The 20,841-nt window shown below is 35.3% G+C and overlaps 1 protein-coding gene across 1 annotated transcript in view; it reads left to right on the forward strand.

The window, feature by feature from the left end:
• The window catches only part of RIPK2 (receptor interacting serine/threonine kinase 2), a 45,428-nt gene that overhangs the window by 14,974 nt on the left and 9,613 nt on the right, over positions 1-20,841 (forward strand). Inside the window, exons 4-7 of the mRNA XM_081266117.1 lie at positions 6,404-6,561; positions 8,300-8,349; positions 15,981-16,142; positions 19,512-19,597. Of these exons, the coding sequence (XP_081122243.1) occupies positions 6,404-6,561; positions 8,300-8,349; positions 15,981-16,142; positions 19,512-19,597 (456 nt within the window). The remainder of the gene's footprint in view (positions 1-6,403; positions 6,562-8,299; positions 8,350-15,980; positions 16,143-19,511; positions 19,598-20,841) is intronic.

Raw genomic sequence — 20,841 nt, forward strand, 5'->3', positions numbered from 1 at the left:
CCAAGAACAGGGGAGATTTTTCTATCTTGTAAGGTTTTCTCCAATTTCTTTCTTCATTGTTCTATAGTTTCCATTACACAGGTTTTCATCTCCTTTATTAGATTAATTCCCAAATTTATTTGTTTGTTTGTTTGTTTTGAGGTTATTGTGAATGGGATAGTTTTACTAATTTCTTTTTCAACAGATTTATTATTGGAGTTAAGGAAAGCAATTGATTTATGTAAATTGATCTTGTTTCCTGCTACTTTACTAATTTTTTTAAATCAACTCTTGATATCCTCTGGTGGAGTTTTTTGGTTTTATTTTATTTATTTGATCAGCAAACAGAGATAATTTTACTTCTTCTTTCCCTATTTAGACCCCCTTTAATTTCATTCTCTTGCCTAATAGCTCTGGCTAGAATTTTAAGAACTATGTTGAATAGTAGTGGTGTGTAGATGTCCTTGTCTTCTTCCCATTTTTGGAGAAATTGGTTTCAGTTTTTCAGTATGATGTTGACCTTGGGTTTGTCATATGTAGACTTTACCATGTTGAGGTAAGTTCCTTCTAGCCCTAGTTTCTCTAATGTTTTAAACAAGAATGGGTGCTGTATTTTGTGAAATGCTTTTTCATCATCTATTGAGATAATCATGTGATTCTTATCATTAACTGTTAATTATGTGGTGAATTACATTTATTCATTTGCCTTTGTTGAACCAAACTTGCTTCTCTGGAATGAAACCCACTTGATCTTAATATGGTTTTGAATGCAGTTCACCAGTATTTTATTAAGAATTTTTGCATCTATGTTCATCAAGGATATTGGCCTTAAATTTTTGTCTCTTGATGTGTCTGTTTTTGGTATCAGACAGATCCTGGCATCAAAGAATGAACCTGACAGTGTTCCCTCCTTTTCTATTTAATGACATAATTTGAAAAGGACTGATATTATGTCTTCTTTAAATGTCTGGTAGACATCCTCAGCTGAGAATTCATTTGGTCTTGGGATTTTCTTTATTGGAAGACTTTTACTAACTACTTCAATTTTTTTAACTTGATATTGATGTGTTTAAGTTTTCTATATCCTCATGGTTCAACTTGGGTAGGTCATATGTCTCTAGGAATTTGTCAGTGTCAGATTTCATAACTTGTTGGCATATAAATTTACAAATAATTTCCAGTGATCCTCTGGATTTTAGTAGTAATGATATTTCTTTTTTGTCTCTAATTTGTTAATTTGGGTCTTCTGTCTTTCTTTTGGTTAGTTTGACTAAGGTTTATCAATCTTGTTCATCCTTTTAGAGAAAAGAACTCTGCTTCATTGATCTTCATTTGATGCTTTGTCTTTTTTATTCTCAATTTCAATGATTTTTGGCTCTGATTTAATTATTTTCTGTCTTCTGCTTTTGGTGTAAGTTTGTTCCAGGCCTTGAGATGTAACATTGGATTATTTATGGTGGTATCTTCCTATTTATTTAATGTAGGAACTCAGTTCTATAAACCTTCCTCTTAAAACTGCCTTTCCCATTGCCCCAGAGATTTTGGTATGTTGCATCACTATTCTCATTTGTGTTCTAAGATGTTTTTTATTTCTCCCCTGATTTCTTTCGCTATCTGTTCATCACTTAGAAAATTATTATCTTATCTCCACGTGTTAAGAGTGGTTCCTGGTTTTTAATCTTATTTCTCATTTCTTTGCATTATGATCTGATTGATTATCTGAGTTTTTTAATTATTATTTGCTAAGATTTGCTTTGTGCCCTAGAATATGATCTATTTTAGAGAACATTTCATGTGCTGTGAGAAGAAAGTGAATTCGGTTGTCGATGGATGAAATATTCTGTAGATATCGATTAAGTTCATTTGATTAATAGTACTTTTTTAGTTCTGAAGAATCTTAGTTTGGTTTATGTATGGATGACCTATCTAGTGTTAAGAGAGGTGTGTTGAAATTACCCAGTATTATTGTATTGTGGCCTGTTTCATTCTTTATATTGAGAAGAGTTTATTTTATGTACATAGATGCACCATTGTTTTAGGGCATAAAGATCTAAAATCACTATATCTTCTTGTTGTATGGTTCCCTTAGCCCCATGACATGACCTTCTTTATTTCTTCTGATTAACTTTGGCTTGAAGTCCACTTTGAGACATTTTCATGGTATATATATTTCCCATCCTTTTACCAGTCTGTGGATGTCTACATCTGTAACGTACGTCTGTTGTAAACAACATATTGTTGGGTCTTCTTTTTAATCCAGTCTGTCAATCTGTGTCTTTTAATTGGAGAGTTTAGGCCATTTACATACAGTGTTGCTATAGAGAGGTGATTTTTTTTATTATTTCTTGCCAATTTGATTTATTTCTAATGCTTAATTTGGACTTGATTTTCTTTTAATTAACTATTTTTCTAATGCAGTTCATCCAAATGCTGATTTTCATTTTAATTTTTTATTTCTTTTGCATGAATATTTCATTGAATATATTTTGTAATAAAGTCTTAGTGGTTATGAATTCTTTTAGTTTCTGCTTATCATGGAAAGTTTTTATTTCATCTTAAATTCTGAAGGATGATTTTGTTGGATATAGTAATTATGGTTGGCTCCCATTTTCTTTCAGGACTTTGTATGTATTAGTCTAAGCCTTCCTGGCTTTGAGGATTTGATTTGAGAAATCAGTTGAAATCCAAATATGACCTCCTGTTTTTCTCTTGTAACTTTTAAAATTCTGTCCTTACTTGGTATAGATGTGTCTTAGAGAGGATCTCTTTTGGTCTTGCCTGTCTGGAGTTTAGTATATGTCTTATATTTGGATTTCCATTTCATTCCTAAGATTTGGAAATTTTCCTAATATTATTTAATTGAAAAGATTGCTCATTCTTTGAATTTGTTTTTTGGAAACTTTATCTACTCCAGTGATTCTTATATCTTGATGTCACCCCAGATTTCTTGAATATCCTGGTCATAGTCTCTTTATCATCCTTTCTTTATTGTTAACTTTATTTTCAAGATTATATACTTTGCCTTCTCAGCCTGAAAATCTGTCTTCAAAGTGGTCTTATCTATTGGTGATGCTTTGCATTGAATTTTTAATTCGATTTATTGAGTCTTTCATTTACAGGACTTCTGTTTGTTTTTTTTCAAAGACTCTCTCTTTATTAAAATGATCTTTCACCTCCTATTATTTTTTCCCTAATTTTACTTCTCATGTTTTCTTTTATCTCATTGAACATTTTAACTATGAACTTTTTTACTTCTTTCTTCAACATTTCCTCCACTGTGGTGTCAGCGGAATCAGTTGTTGAAATGTTATGGGCTATTTGAAGTGGTTTGTTCCCTTGGTGTTTCATACTTCTTCTGTATCTACCCATCTGTTGGGATGGTTATCACTTCTACCTTTATACAAGGGACTTTTTTGTGCGCTTCTTTCTCGTAAGAAGGCGAGGCTGGGAGAATATTCAGGTATAGATACTTTAACTCAGAGTGTGAACTCTCCTATTCTCAATATCAGCACCATTTTGAGAGAAGACACTGAACCCTATTTACTACAGTCACTTCAGAGCAAAGCCCACATACTATTTTTTATTCAACCTTATGAAAAATGAAAATGTATTGATATTGTGCCCCACAGGTCCTCTAATTCAGGTATAAACTTATAGTTAAGTTCTGGAATAGGCTGAAAAAAAATTTATTTATAAATAAAGTAAAATTGCTAGAACATTATATAGAGGCTGAATGAGGGAAGAGAGAAAAATTGAGCAAAAGAGAGAAAAAAGAAAGAAATGATAGACACACAAAGTTAAAAAAGAAAGAAAAGAAAAAGATAGAGGGGAGAATTGGAGGTAGTAGCAGGTAAAAGGACTGGGTAAGAACAGCAAGTATAAACCAGAGCTAGGAAAACAAAGAATGATTCCAATTAATGCTTTAAAACATTAGGAGAAATATAGTCAAATTGGTTGAAAGCACGGTATTGTCTACTAGGGCAACAACTATCAAAATGAGAGATGTATGTATGACCAAAGTTGACATTAGAGCTATTCATAGTAAACCATGCCAAGGTAAAGGACATTCTTATTGAGTCTTGGTTTGGATTTCATCAGGATTTGGGATCTTTAAAAGATATCCATGATCTTTGGCTTTGGATCCCTCCAGGGGTGCTGGAACACAAGAGCCTCGCTAGTTGCTATGGACCTCCCACCAGCTGGTGCTCCTTGTCAGCCCTGGGGCCTGACACTGGCTGTTCAGAGGGTTCCATGTTGTGTCTGCTGACTCTTTCTGTCGTGTGCAGCAACTCAGGATGCAGGGCTCTGGGCTTTCTCTCTGATTGCTGTGGGCCACCTTGTACCTGCTCCCCTCCATAGGACCCTTCTCAAAATGGCATGGATCCTGTGGCTGTCTGGAATACAGGTCCTGTAGTTGTGGATTCTCTTTGGGTAATCTGTGGTGCAAAAACATCCACCCTGGCCAACACAACTCATAGGGTACTGTCCCTACTATTAGGTAAAGAGACTCAGTCAGTTTGCCTAGATTCTTGCTTCCACTGCCCCAAGTTGGGAGCCTCAGGCACCTCTTCCCCCTTTGCTGCCTGGCCCACAGGCAGCTTCCAGTTGTGACCAGCTTCCCAGCACTACTTTCCCACTAACAAGGCTCCAGTGGAGGCTGTGTGGTATGCTGGGGTAGGCTGACCCTTCCCCAGATGGGGCTGCTCTATCATGTTCATAGTGGAGAGGGGGTTTCAGCCACTTTCAGCTAGTAACAATCCCTCTACAAGTTCTTTCTAGATGGATTCTTAAGACAACCCACTGCATGGGTCCTCCCTCTGGTTTAAGTTTTTGCTGTACAGAGGTGGGAAGATGCCATGTTTAATTTCTTCTTGGGTGACTAGTGTGTTGTGGGCTCCACAAAAAGGCTGCCATGTCCTGAACGTCTTTCTGGCTATGATTCGGTTTAAACTTTTGATCTCCCCCAGTGACTATGTTTTAATTTGGTCTGCTTTTCTTTCCAGCTGTTGTTAAGGGAGTGGCCTTCTATGCTTTTTTTCTCCGTGTTTCTCTCTGGGTTGCCCCTTTTACCTTCCCCACCTTGATCCAGATTTTATTTTCTGCTCTAGTAGTTGAACTTCAAGTCCCAGGTCTCAGTCAGGGTTGGAGTTTCACATGTTGACGACCATGTTTTCTTGCAATTTATTCTTTTTTTTTTCTTTTTTTGTCTTATACTTGCCTTTTTATTATATTAAAGGTATGAAACACTCATGTATTATATCTTCCTACTAGGGATGAGAGGCTACATTTTTTTAATCTCAAATACATCTAAATGCTTTTAAAACCAATAAAAATATGAGTTAAATAATCAAAATACAGCTGATGTATTGGTTGCAGCTCATTCCATCCTGTCAATTTCTTAAGTAAACATTATAAAACTCTAAGTAATTAAGTTTTCCCATAATTCCTTGTCCACTAAATATCATTTCTTTTTGCATTTTGCCTTTTATTTTTTTAAAAAACAAGGAACCTTTTAAATATTTATAATTACAAGGTATTATGTAACATCTCCACAATATTTGCAATTAAAGTAAAACTGTAAAGGATATATATAAAATGTGTAGAATGTTATTCATTGATAATTCTCTAAATACCCATTGTCGTGGTCTTAAATACGCCTATATGGTAGCTATAATATTTTTTACCAAATATGACACTTTTAGTAGTGAGCATTAGACATATAATGATAATCTTTACTATTGAGATTTTACTTTTTCCAAAACTTAAGGACTTCTAGGACATTATGAATGAGAACATATAAACCGAAGTTGTGAAAAATGCCTAGTAACAGTTGTATGAAATGTACTTAGCAATTCTGAGATTTATATGAATTTGGAAAGCACATGCTATAAAATTACTTGACTTAAAAATTACTGTTAAGCCAGGCACGATGACAATGTCTGTAATCCCAGTGCCTGGAAGGCTGAGACAGGAGGATCATGAGTTCAAAGCCAGCCTCAGCAACGGGGAGGCACTAAGCATCTCAGAGAGACCCTGTTTCTAAATAAAATACAAAATAGGGCTGAGTGTGTGGCTCAGTGGTTTGAATACACCTGAGTTCAATCCCTGGTACAAAAAATAAAATAAAAAATTACTGTTGAGTATATATTCATTCAGAATATAAGGCAAAAACCATTAGATTGCCTTGTAAATTTTGTAATAGTGTGCTAAACTTCAAGTCAGTATTTATTGTTTCAAGAATTTGGGGGCGTAGCACTATGGAATTTAATTCAGTATGAAACTGGCAGAATAAATAGAAATAAAATATTAGCATATGTGACATCTGTGATAACTAACTACAGTGACTAAACACAAAGAGAGTCAATTCTTGGGCTTTTTAAAGAGCAAATACTTAAATTCAGCTATGTACTCTTTTCTTTTGCAGATTGCAGATTTTGGTTTATCAAAATGGCGTATGATGTCTCTCTCACAATCACGAAGTAACAAATCTGCTCCAGAAGGAGGGACAATTATCTATATGCCACCTGAAAACTATGAACCTGGACAGAAATCAAGGGCCAGTGTCAAACATGATATATATAGGTACTGCATCTTGTCTAAAACATAAGATTAATCAACCAGATTTTGAAACTTTAAAGTATGATTTTTTAATTCTTCTTCCATAATTGTGGTGAACATAAATTAGAAACCACAGTAATTAATAGTTTTCAAATTAAAGGTGCTGTCCTTTAAGAAACTTTTGTATTCTTTTAAAAAATGTTAAAAGTTCTTCTATTAATTTGTAATATGTCCTCAAATGTTCTTATCATATGCCCTGGGGAGGCATAGAGAAACTGATTCCTCATAGCTTAGCTTTAAATTTTTCAACCTTTCAATCTCTGTTATCTGTTCATATTTTCAGAAAAATGAATGAGCTTATAAATGTACTGGGGAGTTTTCTATTTTAAGAATCCCTGATGCTTGTAAATGTGTGCCAAAGGAATCATTGTTTGATAAAATTGTGTTTTTGTGTTTCAATGCAGATTACTTATAATCTCATAATACAGTAATAAGTATAATACATTGTTCTTGGTAGTGGTTGTTTGACAAGAGAAAAGGAAAGTGATAATTTTTAATGCATAGAATTAGGGGTGGGTGCATTCACTTCATGTATAAGTTAAACTAGTGTCTTTTAACATGATAATTTATGCAAAATCAGACATTTACCATGAACACATTTTATGTCCCTCTAAAAGAACTTTTTTCTGTCTTTAAAAAATAATCTACCTGATAAATACAAAGATGCTTTTTAGCAATTAATGCTATCGCTCTACAAAAAAAAAAAAAACTGTAGAGTTAATTAATCTTTTCCAAAAAGATTTTAATTTTTGTTACTTCTAATTAAATCCAGTGCCAGCCAATCCATATTAGTGACTGCATTAACACACCAGATATAAATCTTGTACATTCACACTATTGTATGAATAAATATTCTTTTTATATTCTGTTCCCTGATATTTTTAGCTGATTTTATATATTATTCTGAGAAAAGGGAACAAAAATATTTACATATTCTAGCCAACAATTCTTGAAATTCTTGAAAGCTGATTTGATTTTGTAAAAAAAAGACCAACTTAAATCTACTTATTCATTTTGTGAATTATGCCATTATGTTCAATTTTGGTATTCCCTGTCAGGGAAAATGAGAAAATGTTATTTCTTGATTTGAGTGAGCATTTCCTCTGTAATCTTCACTCTCCTTCTAAGACTGTGTGTCAGTACCTAATCGATTCAATGTGTCCATTTTGGATGCACAGTTAATTTGGTAGTGCAGTAAAATTTCTATATCCTACTTAGTCATTGATCCCAAATATAAGCTTAGTGAACCCTAAGTGATTTACAATCAAAGTTTAATTGTAAGCAGAATATTTTCAGAATAAACGGTCAACAGAGTAGGGCTACATAAGACAGACATTTTTATGTTCTTTATTTTGTGTAAAAAGTAGAATCATGTAATTAGAGAGCATGGCTTACCTGAGTATTCAGGAATGACAATTAATTTTCCTCTAAAAAGGTAACTTTAAACTTTTATTACAGTAACTTCCTGGATGTTTTCAAGTTAAGGTTAATTCCCATTCAAAATAATGCTTTGTATGAGCATTCATCCTCTTGCATGTGGTGATTCTTTAAGCAACATTTCAACCACCTTCACTTTAAGAAATGCTATCTGCACAGTCTGCTTTTAAATTACTTCTGTTTTAATTTATTATGCAAAGCTCACATATAACATATAATATATAAATCACATTTAATTTAAAATAAATGTTTTTATTTTAAACAGCTATGCAGTTATCATGTGGGAAGTGTTATCCAGAAAACAGCCTTTTGAAGGTAACTTACTGTGACTTCCTTATTCTTGGTAGCATCAGGTTGTTAGGCCACACTCAGAACTATCTAAAGCTTATCTTATTTTAAATCTATAACTTCTTTCATACAAAAAGCACTATAAAAATATAGCAGTTTATTAATTATGCATATCTGTGTACTCCAAAGTATACTGGATTAAAGATCTGTTCTGATTTCACCATACACTGGAGAGTGTACTGGATTAAAGATCAGAAAAATCAAGATTCTAATTCTTTTTTTTTAATTGGTTGTTCACAACATTACAAAGCTCTTGACATATCATATTTCATACATTAGATTCAAGTGTGTTATGAACTCCCAATTTTTACCCCACATGCAGATTGCAGAATCACGTCGGTTATACATCCACAATTTTACATAATGCCCAACTAGTAACTGTTGTATTCTGATACCTTTCCTATCCCCTACTATCCCCCCTCCCCTTCCCTCACATCTGCTCTCTCTACCCCATCTACTGTAATTCATTTCTCTCCTTGTTTATTTTCCCATTCCCCTCACAACCTCTTATATGTAATTTTGTATAGCAATGAGGGTCTCCCTTCATTTCCATGCAATTTACCTTTTCTCTCCCTTTCCCTCCCATCTCATGTCTCTGTTTAATGTTAATCTTTTCTTCCTGCTATTCCTCCCTGCTCTGTTCATAGTTGCTCTCATTATATCAAAGAAGACATTTGGTATTTGTTTTTTAGGGATTGGCTAGCTTCACTAAGCATAATCTGCTCTAGTGCCATCCATTTCCCTGCAAATTCCATGATTTTGTCATTTTTTAGTGCTGCGTAATACTCCATGGTGTATAAATACCACATTTTTTTTATCCATTCATCTATTGAAGGGCATCTGGGTTGGTTCCACAGTCTAGCTATTGTGAATTGTGCTGCTATGAACATCGATGTGGCAGTATCCCTGTAGTACGCTCTTTTAAGGTCTTCAGGGAATAGAGAAGGGCAATAGCTGGGTCAAATGGTGGTTCCATTCCCAGCTTTCCCAGGAATCTCCATACTGCTTTCCAAATTGGCCAGACCAATTTGCAGTCCCACCAGCAATGTACAAGTGTACCCTTTTCTCCACATCCTCGCCAGCACTTGTTGTTGTTTGACTTTGTCATGGCTGCCAATCTTACTGGAGTGAGATGGTATCTTAGGGTGGTTTTGATTTGCATTTCTCTGACTGCTAGCGATGGTGAGGATTTTTTCATATACTTGTTCACTGATTGTATATCTTCCTCTGAGAAGTGTCTGTTCAGGTCCTTGGCCCATTTGTTGATTGGGTTATTTGTTATCTTATTGTCTAATTTTTTGAGTTCTTTGTATACTCTGGATACTAGGGCTCTATCTGACGTGTGAGGAGTAAAAATTTGTTCCCATGATGTAGGCTCCCTATTTACCTCTCTTATTTTTTCTCTTGCTGAGAAAAAACTTTTTAGTTTAAGTAAGTCCCATTTGTTGATTCTTGTTATTAACTCTTGTGCTATGGGTGTGCTATTAAGGAATTTGGAGCCCGACCCCACAATATGTAGATCGGATCCAACTTTTTCTTCTATCAGACGCAGAGTCTCTGATTTGATATCAAGCTCCTTGATCCATTTTGAGTTAACTTGTGTGCATGGCGAGAGAAAGGGATTCAGTTTCATTTTGTTGCATATGGATTTCCAGTTTTCCGAACACCACTTGTTGAAGATGCTATCCTTCCTCCATTGCATGCTTTTAGCCCCTTTATCAAATATAAGATAGTTGTAACTTTGTGGATTAGTCTCTGTGTCCTCTATTCTATACCATTGGTCCACCCGCTTGTTTTGGTACCAGTACCATGCTGTTTTTGTCACTATTGCTCTGTAGTATAGTTTGAAATCTGGTATCGCTATACCGCCTGATTCACACTTCCTGCTTAGAATTGCTTTTGCTATTCTGGGTCTTTTATTTTTCCATATGAATTTCCTGATTGTTTTATCTATTTCTACAAGAAATGCCATTGGGATTTTGATTGGCATTGCATTAAACCTATAGAGAACTTTTGGTAATATCGCCATTTTGATGATGTTAGTTCTGCCTATCCATGAACAGGGTATATTTTTCCATCTTCTAAGATCTTCTTCTACTTCTCTCTTTAGGGTTCTGTAGTTTTCATTGTATAAATCTTTCACCTCTTTTGTTAGGTTGATTCCCAAGTATTTTTTTTTTTTTAGGATATTGTGAATGGAGTGTTTTTCCTCATTTCCGTTTCAGAAGTTTTGTCGCTGATATACAGAAATGCCTTTGATTTATGCATGTTGATTTTATATCCTGCCACTTTGCTGAATTCATTTATTAGTTCTAGTAGTTTCTTTGTAGACCCTTTTGGGTCTTCTAGGTATAGAATCATGTCATCTGCAAATAGTGATAATTTAAGTTCTTCTTTTCTTATTTTTATGCCTTTAATTTCTTTTGTCTGTCTAATTGCTCTGGCCAGTGTTTCGAGAACTATATTGAATAGAAGTGGTGATAGAGGGCATCCCTGTCTTGTTCCAGATTTGATAGGGAATGCCTTCAATTTTTCTCCATTCAGAATGATGCTAGCCTGAGGCTTAGCATAGATTGATTTTACAATGTTGAGGTAAGTTCCTGTTATCCCTAGTTTTTCTAATGTTTTGAACATAAAGGGATGCTGTACTTTGTCGAATGCTTTTTCTGCATCTATCGAGATGATCATATGGTTCTTATCTTTAAGTCTATTGATGTGGTGAATAACATTTATTGATTTCTGTATATTGAACCATCCTTGCATGCCAGGGATGAATCCTACTTGATCATGGTGCACAATTTTTTTGATGTGCCTTTGTATTCGATTCGCCAGAATTTTATTGAGGATTTTTGCATCTAGGTTCATTAGAGATATTGGTCTGTAGTTTTCTTTCTTTGAGGTGTCATTGTCTGGTTTCGGAATCAGGGTGATGTTGGCCTCATAGAATGAATTTGGCAGAGCTCCCTCTTTTTCTATTTCCTGAAATAACTTGAAAAGTATTGGTATTAATTCTTCTTTAAAGGTTTTGTAAAACTCCTCTGTATACCCGTCCGGTCCTGGGCTTTTCTTGGTTGGTAATCTTTTGATGGCTTCTTCAATTTCATCCATTGATATTGGTCTGTTCAAATTGTGTGTATCCTCCTGACTCAGTCTGGACAAATCATATGACTTAAGAAATTTATCGATGTCTTCACTATCTTCTATTTTATTGGAATATAGGTTTTCAAAATAATTTCTAATTGTCTTCTGTATTTCTGTAGCATCTGTTGTGATATTGCCTTTTTCATCCCGTATGTTAGTAATTTGAGTTCTCTCTCTTCTTCTCTTCGTTAGCATGGCTAAAGGTCTGTCGATCTTATTTAGTTTTTTGAAGAACCAACTTTTAGTCTTGTTAATTTTTTCAGTAGTTTCTTTTGTTTCAGTTTCATTGATTTCCACTCTGATTTTAATTATTTCTTGCCTTCTGCTACATTTGCTGTTGTTTTGCTCTTCCTTTTCTAGGGCTTTGAGATGAAGTGTGAGCTCATTTATTTGTTGGTTTTTTCTTTTTTTGAGGAATGACCTCCAGGCGATGAATTTCCCTCTTAAAACTGCTTTCATTGTGTCCCATAGATTCCGATATGTTGTGTCTGAATTTTCATTTATCTCTAAGAATTTTTTGATTTCCTCCTTTATGTCTTCTGTAACCCATTGATCATTTAGTAACATATTGTTCATTTTCCATGTGATGTAGGATTTTTCCTTCCTTCTTTTATCATTGATTTCCAGTTTCATTCCATTATGATCAGATAAAATGCATGATATTATCTCAACCCCTTTATATTTACTGAGGGTTGCCCTATGGCATAATACATGGTCTATTTTTGAGAAGGATCCATGTGCTGCTGAGAAATAGTATATCCACTTGATGATAGTTGATAAATTCTATATATGTCAGTTAAGTCTAGGTTATTGATTGTGGTATTGAGTTCTATAGTTTCTTTATTCAACTTTTGTTTGGAGGATCTGTCCAATGGTGAGAGAGGTGTGTTGAAGTCACCCATAATTATTGTGTTGTGGTCTATTTAATTCTTGAACTTGAGGAGAATTTGTTTTATGAATGTCGAAGCACCATTATTTGGTGCATAGATATTGATAATTGTTATGTCTTGTTGGTGAATGGTTCCTTTTAACAGTATATAATGTCCTTCCTTATCCCTTTTGATTAACTTAGTCTTGAAGTCGATTTTATTCGATATGAGGATGGCCACCCCTGTTTGCTTACGAGGACCGTGTGCGTGGTATATTTTTTCTCATCCTTTCACCTTCAGCCTGTGTATGTCTTTTCCAATCAGATGTGTCTCCTGGAGGCAGCATATTGTTGGATTTGTTTTTTTTAATCCATGATACCAGCCTATGTCGCTTTATTGGAGAGTTTAAGCCATTAATATTTAGAGTTACTATTGATATATGGTTTGTACTTCCAGCCATGTTTGATTATTTATCCTTTTTTTTTAATTAGTTTGTTTCTCCATGATTATCTTTCCCCCTGCCCTCTGTCTTTACCGAGGCACTTCCCACTGATGGTTTTGGTTATTGTTTTTCATTTCTTCCTCATGTAGTGTTTTGCTCAAGATGCTTTGCAATGCTGGTTTTCTTGATGCAAATTCTTTTAACTTTTGTTTATCATGAAAGATTTTTATTTCATTGTCATACCTGAAGCTTAATTTTGCTGGATACAAAATACAGAATTCTTGGTTGGCATCCATTGTCTTTCAGTGTTTGAAATACATTGTTCCAGGACCTTCTTGCTTTCAGCGTCTGTGATGAAAAATCCGTTGTTAACCTCATTGTTTTACCCCTGAATGTAATCTGCCTCTTTTCTCTTGTAGCTTTTAATATTTTCTCTTTGTTCTGTATATTGGATATCTTCATAGCAATGTGTCTTGGCGTTGGTCTACTGTGATTTTGTATGCTCGGTGTCCTGTATGCATCTACAATTTGTATATCCATTTCCTTTTTTATTTCTGGAAAGTTTTCTGTAATCATTTCATTCAGCAGGTTACTCATTCCCTTGGTTTGAATCTCTATACCTTCCTCTATCCCGATGACTCGTAAGTTTGGTTTTTTTAAGTTATCCCATAACGCTTGGATGTTTTTCTCGTGATTTTTTACCAGCCTTTCTGAGTTGGCTAGACTCTTTTCAAGATGATATATTTTGTCTTCATTATCTGACTTTCTGGCTTCTACTTGCTCCACTCTGTTAGTGATACTCTCATTTGAGTTTTTAATTTGGTTTATAGTTTCCTTCATTTCTAGAATTATTGTTTGATTTATTTTTATAATCTCTATCTCCTGATAAAGATGCTTAACTTCTTCTTTTATCTGTTTATGTAATTCGTTTTCAATGTGTCCTCTCACTGTTTGAATTTGCTGTCTCATATCCTCTTTAAGGTTCCATTCCATCTGTCTAAGGTGTTCCTTGAGTTCTTTATATGACCATTTTCTGATGACTCTAGGTCCTCCTGAATATTTAGGCTGTCCTGCATTGTTTGTACTCCTTTTCTTCCTTGCTTTTTCATGCTGCTCATGTTACTTCTTGTTCTGTTTGACTGTTGAGTTACTGTTTACTCCTATCAATTTATTTGATGCTTGGGAGGAAAGGTATTAGAAGGGAAGAGAAGAAGTCACTAAAGAGAATGAGAGTAAGCAGGTAGAATTCAAGGAAGGGGGAATAAGAAAATTGAAAAGAAATGAAAAGATAAAAGAAAAAAATAGGAAATAAAAGAAGAAAAAAAATTTTAAATAATAATAATAATAAAAATTAAAATTAAAATTAGAAGAAAAAAGTTTTAAAAAATTAAACAAAAAAAATTTTAAAAAAGAAGAAAGAAAAATGAAAATGAGAAAAAAAAAACCCAAATCAAAAAAATAAATAAATAAAACTAATAAATGCAGTCTTAGAGTTTGATTAACTTCTCTTCCAGTAGGTGGAGCTGTGCCCATCAGGCCAAGCTTCTCCTGTCAATACGCGGGAACCAATCACTGTGCAGCAGCTCCTCCTCCCAGACTGGGCGAGTCTCCAATCCTGAGTGCCTAGGCCCTCTCTTGTGTCTAGTCACTTCCCCACTTTTCCTCTAGCCAGGCCCCTCTCACCGGTGACGCTCACCACAATACTGGCCACACGCCAGGTCTGCTGCTCCCGGGAGCCCTGTTTTCATGAACGACTGGGCACACTCTCCCTGTTTGCCATTCCCTCAGACCCTAAGTTTGTAGAGCTTGAGGCTGAGAATCCTCAGCGAATTTGCTTGCCCTCCGGTAGCCACGCCCCAGGAAGCTGGTGCAAGAGACCTCAGTTGTCAGCACTGGTGGGAGCGGTAGCCGGGAGTTCCACGTCGCGGATCCCGCGCCACTTCTGATTCCCTCAGTCTGGCTATCGCCCTCACAGGAGAGCTGGGAGGGGCCCTTAAGGTTTCCCCGATTTGTAGAGAGGGAAGGCTAGGGGATTACACACCTGTAGCCGCAGGTTTCAATGAAGTTATCTCCTCCGCCGCAGTCTGGTGACGTCAGTTCTCTGCCATGGTGTTATCTCTTGCAAATGGCAACAGTTCGTTTCCCTTTGCTGGGTGACCAATGCAATGGGTGGGTCCTGACTTTCTCTCCCAAGCCCCGTTTAAATCCTGTGGCCACTGCCTATGAAGGCTCGGTTGGCATTTACCTCCGTAGGATCAGAAGGGGCAACCAGTTGTTTCAGCGGGATGGATTAGTGCTGAGTCACAGCTGTTTGTCTGCAAGAAGCAGGCGAACGGGAGCTTGAATTCAGCCGATCCGGGCTCAGTGTGTGTTCTGAGAGGCCCAGACTGTTCGCCCCAGATCCACGTCAGCTCAGCATTGCCTAGTGATCCTGAGCAAACAGCATTTAGACTGTTTACGACTCCCTGTGCCTGCACAGCTGAAGAGGTCAGAGATTTGATCTCCCCGCGCCCGCTGCCATGTTGGATCTCCCAAGATTCTAATTCTTGATCTGACAGTAATTAGCTCATGATCAAGCTTCTTGACTTCTCATTTTTTTGTCTTCTATAAGAGTTATGAATAACTATTTCCAAGATCCATTCTATAAAAATTTAATTAATATTCCTTTTGGAAAGACTGCTAAACTTTGAAAAATAATGTCTTTTTCATTCTCTGATAATATTGGTTTTATTTGGAGGTTTATATAGGTCAGCTTGCTGTGTACCAATTTTGAAATCTCATTGGCTTACAAAGTAAACATTTATTTCTTATGCACATTAGATATTAGTCACTGTAACTCCTCTTGCCCTGCTAGGTTTCACTCAGCCCTGCTGAGCTCTGCCCAGCTCTGCTCTACTCATGTCCCCTTGACAAAATCGCAAAACAGGGCCAAGCCCAGAATTAATGAAATGAGGAAGTAAATTCCTCCCACAGGAAGTGGACAGGTCTGACACTGCCCGGGAATTGCACAGATTCCTTTTACAGATAGGGGTAGGATGAATCATTCCTAGAATTTTAAGATTCCTTCATTTTCATTTGGCTAGATTGGGTATTTAATATACTGGAGCATAATATCTTTCTACTTAATGACATATTTGTTTTGACAGACGTCACCAATCCTTTGCAGATTATGTACAGTGTGTCTCAAGGACATCGACCTGACACTACTGAAGAAAGTTTGCCATTTGATATACCTCATCGAGCAGTCATGACCTCTCTAATAGAAAGCGGATGGGCACAAAATCCAGATGAAAGACCTTCTTTCTTAAGTGAGTATACAGTTTTAATCTGGACCCTTTGAATTACAGAAATAACCGATAGAGTGTGAATAAAATATTGGAAATTATGCAAATTACCTGAGTAGCTCAAAGTTGTCTGAATTCTTTTCACCTTTGTTACTCCTAGCACTTATATATAGGGACTGTTTCTAGAGAAGAATAGAGAATGTATAACAGAAAAGAGAAATTTCTGACAGGAGTAACAGTTCCATTCATGTATTCAGCAAGTATTTGTTGAACACTTAGCATCTGACACCTACTCACTGGGATAAGCACCCAAAACAAATAACAAAATATAAATTACTAACTTCCCAAGAGCTCACATTTAGTCAAAAAGGCAGAAAACAAATCAGGTACAGATTGTAAATTCTTATGAGACAATAAACATGATAGTAGACTAGTTAAGGAAAGGGCTTTATAAGGAGCTAATATTTGAGTTGAGATTTGAAGCTTAAAAAAAGCTAGTCATTCAAAAGCTAAATGAAGAGTGTTTCAGTCTGAGAAAACAGCAAGATTCTGAGCCTAGAAGAAGAAAACATTTCTATTTGTAGGCAACAAAAAGAAAGTCTATTTAGCTGGAATTTAGTGAGCAAGGAATGAAGTAAAGGAGGTGAGAATAGAGAGGTGATAAAGATGTTGGCCATCGTAGAAGGTTAAATTTTTTTTCAAGTGTGATGGAAAGCCATCATAGTGTGTTTTGCAGGGAAGTATGGTCTGATTTAAGCCTTGGTGAAATTCCTCTTGCTACTGTGTGGGAAACTGGAGAAAGGCAAGAGTAGAAGCAAAGAGACCAGCTAGGAAGTCTTTTATTAATTGTCTAACTAGGTGATGATTCTGGAGATAGAAAAATTATAGAGATTTAAGATGTATTTCAGAGGTACAGTGACAAAATTCTGGTGAAAGACATCTAAATGTGAATGTAGGAGAAAAATCTTCATGGCCTTGGATTAAGCAGAGTTCTGAAATTTGACATCAAAACAGAATTTATAAAAACAATTGGTAATGGGACTTTAAAAAATTGGAAACTTTTAAGCTTCAGAATCACACTGAATCAGGAAAAGATAAGCTACAGACAGGGAAAACATATTGTATATCATGTATCTGATAAAAGGATTTGTATCTAGAAATATAAAGAACTCTGACAATTCAATAATTGGTCAAATAACATAATTTAAAAAATGAATAGAAGATTTGAATTTCACCAAAGGAATTATACAAATGATTTAAAAAAATGAAAAGGTGATTAACATTATTAGAAAATACAGATTAAAACTACAAGGTCTGGGCTTGTGGCTCAGTGGTAGAGCACTTGCCTAGCATATGTGAGGCACTGGGTTCAATTTTCAGCACTGCATATAAATAAATAAATGAATGAAATAAAGGTCCATCAACATCTAAAAAAATTTTTTTTAAAACTACATAAAAATACCATTACATATCTACTTAAATAACTATAACTAAAAAGACACATAATAAGTGTTGACAGTGACATGAAGAAGCAAAACACTCATAGATAGTGGATAGGAATGTAATGTGGTTGTTTTAGTCAGCTTTTTCACTACTGTGACTAAAAGGATCCAACCACAACAATTTTAGGGGAGGAAAAGTTTATTTAAGGGCTCACAGTTTCAGAGGTTTTAATGCATAGAAAGTCAGTTCCATTCCTCAGGGCTCAAGGTGAGGCAGGACATCATGTGGCACAGGGAAGCAGCTCACATAATGATCATGAAGCAGCGAGAGAGGTCTCCACTTGCCAGACAAATATATACCCCAAATGCACTCCCCCAGTTCCCACCTCCTCCAGCCACACCCTACTACTTCAGTTACCACTCAGTTAATGCCTATCAAGGGATTCATTCACTGATTGGGTTAAGATTCTCAAAATCCAATTATTTCTCCTCTGAACCTCTTGCATTGTCTCACCCATGAGCTTTTGGGGGACACTCACATCCAAACCAGCCATGGGGAAAATGGTTTGGAAGTTTATTAACAATGAAAAATAAGTTTACTGTGCAACCCTGTAATTCCACTCACAGGTAGTTACCTAAGAGAAATAAAAACATGTTCATACAAAGACTTTTATATGAATAATCATTGTAGCATTATTCAGATTGTCAACAAGTGGAAAGCATCATAATTACTGATACTACTATAATAATAGGCAAATTTGTTGCTCAAGGGAGAAACTAGGGCTCCTTGTATAAAATTGAACTTCATTCACAGACAGTCTGGACTGAGTAGAGAATATTGACAATAAAGAGTCAAGTACCCATATTAGACCTCTGAGCCATTCAAGCACTTAGAAACATGAGTAGAAGAAGAAAAAAAGAAATTAAAAATTAGAAGAATTAGAAAGTGTAGTCTCTTGTATCTCAGAAGCCACAAGAAGAAAAGTTTCTGGGAGGAAATACCAGTCAGCCATGTTTAATCTGCCCAGAATCCAAATAAAATAAGTAAGAGGTTAGCTGGGTATAGTGGTGGGAGGCTGAGATAGGCGGCTCTCTTGAGCCTAGGAGTTCAAGTTCAGGGGTCAGCCTAGAAAACATAGCAACACCCCATCGCAAAACAACAACAATAAAACAATTTCCCATCACTGTCATCATTGGAAACCCAAACAAATGTAATTTTAATGGCAATACAAAAGCAGACTGATGTATATCTAAAAATCAATTAACTGGAAAGAAATAGGGAAAATTTATATGTAAGATTTTTACTCATTTTTAAATTGTTATTTGTTCTGTTATTGAACTGTCAGATTTCTTTATATATTCTAGGTACAAGTCCTTTACCAGATATGTGACATGCAAATATATTCTCCAATCAGTAGCTTATCTTTTTATTTTTTTCCTTAACAGTATTTTTCTGAAGTGCGAAAATGTTCATGTTTTTGAAGTACAATGATCAGGGTTTTTTTATGGATCCTGTTTTTGATGTTTTATCTAAGAAATCTTCCTAACTCAAGGTGATGAAGATTTTTTTTTCTATGTTTACATTTAGGCTATGATCCTTTTCAAATTAATTTTTATGTGTGATGGTGAGGTAAGGATCTAAACTATCGGTTTTCATGTGACTGTACAGTTTTCTCATCACTATTTCTTAAAAAGACTGCTCTTTCCCCCATTGAATCGACTTAGCCCCCTTGTTGAATATCAGTTGACCATGATTGTAAGAGTTTATATTCAGACTCTCAATTCTATTCCTTTGATCCTTATGTCTAACTTTATACCAGTAATAAAAATTCTTTTAAAAAGCTGGCTATCATTAGTTTAACTTAGGGCTTTATGACTTAAATGTTAACATTTTAACTTAATGATTACAATCAATCTTAACTCAAATTATGATTTGTTTTTTCTTATCTAGAGTGTTTAATAGAGCTTGAGCCAGTTCTGAGAACATATGAAGAGATAACTTTTCTTGAAGCTGTTATTCAGCTAAAGAAAACAAAGGTAAATTGCCCTATGAAATGCTAGAAATTGGAACTTTAAACAACTCTCTGTGACTTATGAAGTTTTTAGATTAGTTTTTATCTATATACTTTACACAGATATGGGTTATAGTTTTAAGATAGGAGAATTTATCAGAGACTTTGAATACTACCTTTCCCTGTCACCACAGGGTTTTTCTGTATTTTTCAGAAATGACCAACTTCAGATTTAAAATTCCAGAATCTTCATATATCAGCTGTAAATTTAAAATGTGTAATGAAAGGCCATCTATATATAATGAGCGTGAATATCACACAGGGGTGGTTGTGTATGTGTGTTTTAATTTACATTTGCCTTCCTTACAAAGTAGTAGATACCTGGGTTCTTGGATTTATCTTTTTATTCATTATAATTGGGGTTTTTTGAGATTTATTGTCAAGATAAGTTACAGAATTTTATTATAATTGAAGCCCCAAAATATATCTTTAATTGCTTGGGGTTTGTTTTGTTTGCTTGTTTTTTTGTTTTGTTTTTATTTTCTCACTCAAATAGTCCTTATTGCTTGGACAAAAGTAGCACTAGAAGTTAATGTGAATTACCTAGGACAGTTGTTTGATCAGTCTGGCTCCTGTGGATCAGAAGAACATAAAGGACTGTTACTCTAGGGTTTTCTGATTATTTAAAATTGTTTAAAAAGCTGCTGTAGTCCTTTAGGGCTGAGTAAGGATGGATTAGCATTTGCTAGGTCTCATTAAATTGCACTTAATATTTGATAATAAAAACCACCAGTTTGGAGTCGGGGATGTGGCTCAAGCGGTAACGCGCTCACCTGGCATGCGCAGGGCGCTGGGTTCGATCCTCAACACCACATAAAAATAAAATAAAGATGTTGTGTCCGCCGAAATATATCTCTCTCTCCCTCCCTCCCTCCCCCTCCCTCCCTCCCTCCCTCTCTCTCTCTCTCTCTCTCTCTCTCTCTCTCTCTCTCAAAAAAAAAAAAAAAAAGACATCAGTTAGCCAAACTCTTAGGTTATGGAACAAGCACAGTCTACAGTTAACTTTATTACTAAATGAGACTGCTTTCTCCTTGTGATTCACTACATCTTTTAACATAACCTTTAGTTTAGTTTAAAAGGAAATACAAAGGAAACAACTAATCCAACTTCAAATTTGTGGTAGCAATATTCATGCCTGAGTTTTGGCAGGAACTTAAAAAGGAACTACTGTTTTTGAGATCTTTTGATAAACTTTTCACTAACTCTCTT

This window comes from Spermophilus citellus (assembly GCF_964194105.1).
Source record: "Spermophilus citellus genome assembly, chromosome: 14".
Taxonomy (NCBI): Eukaryota; Metazoa; Chordata; class Mammalia; order Rodentia; family Sciuridae; genus Spermophilus; species Spermophilus citellus.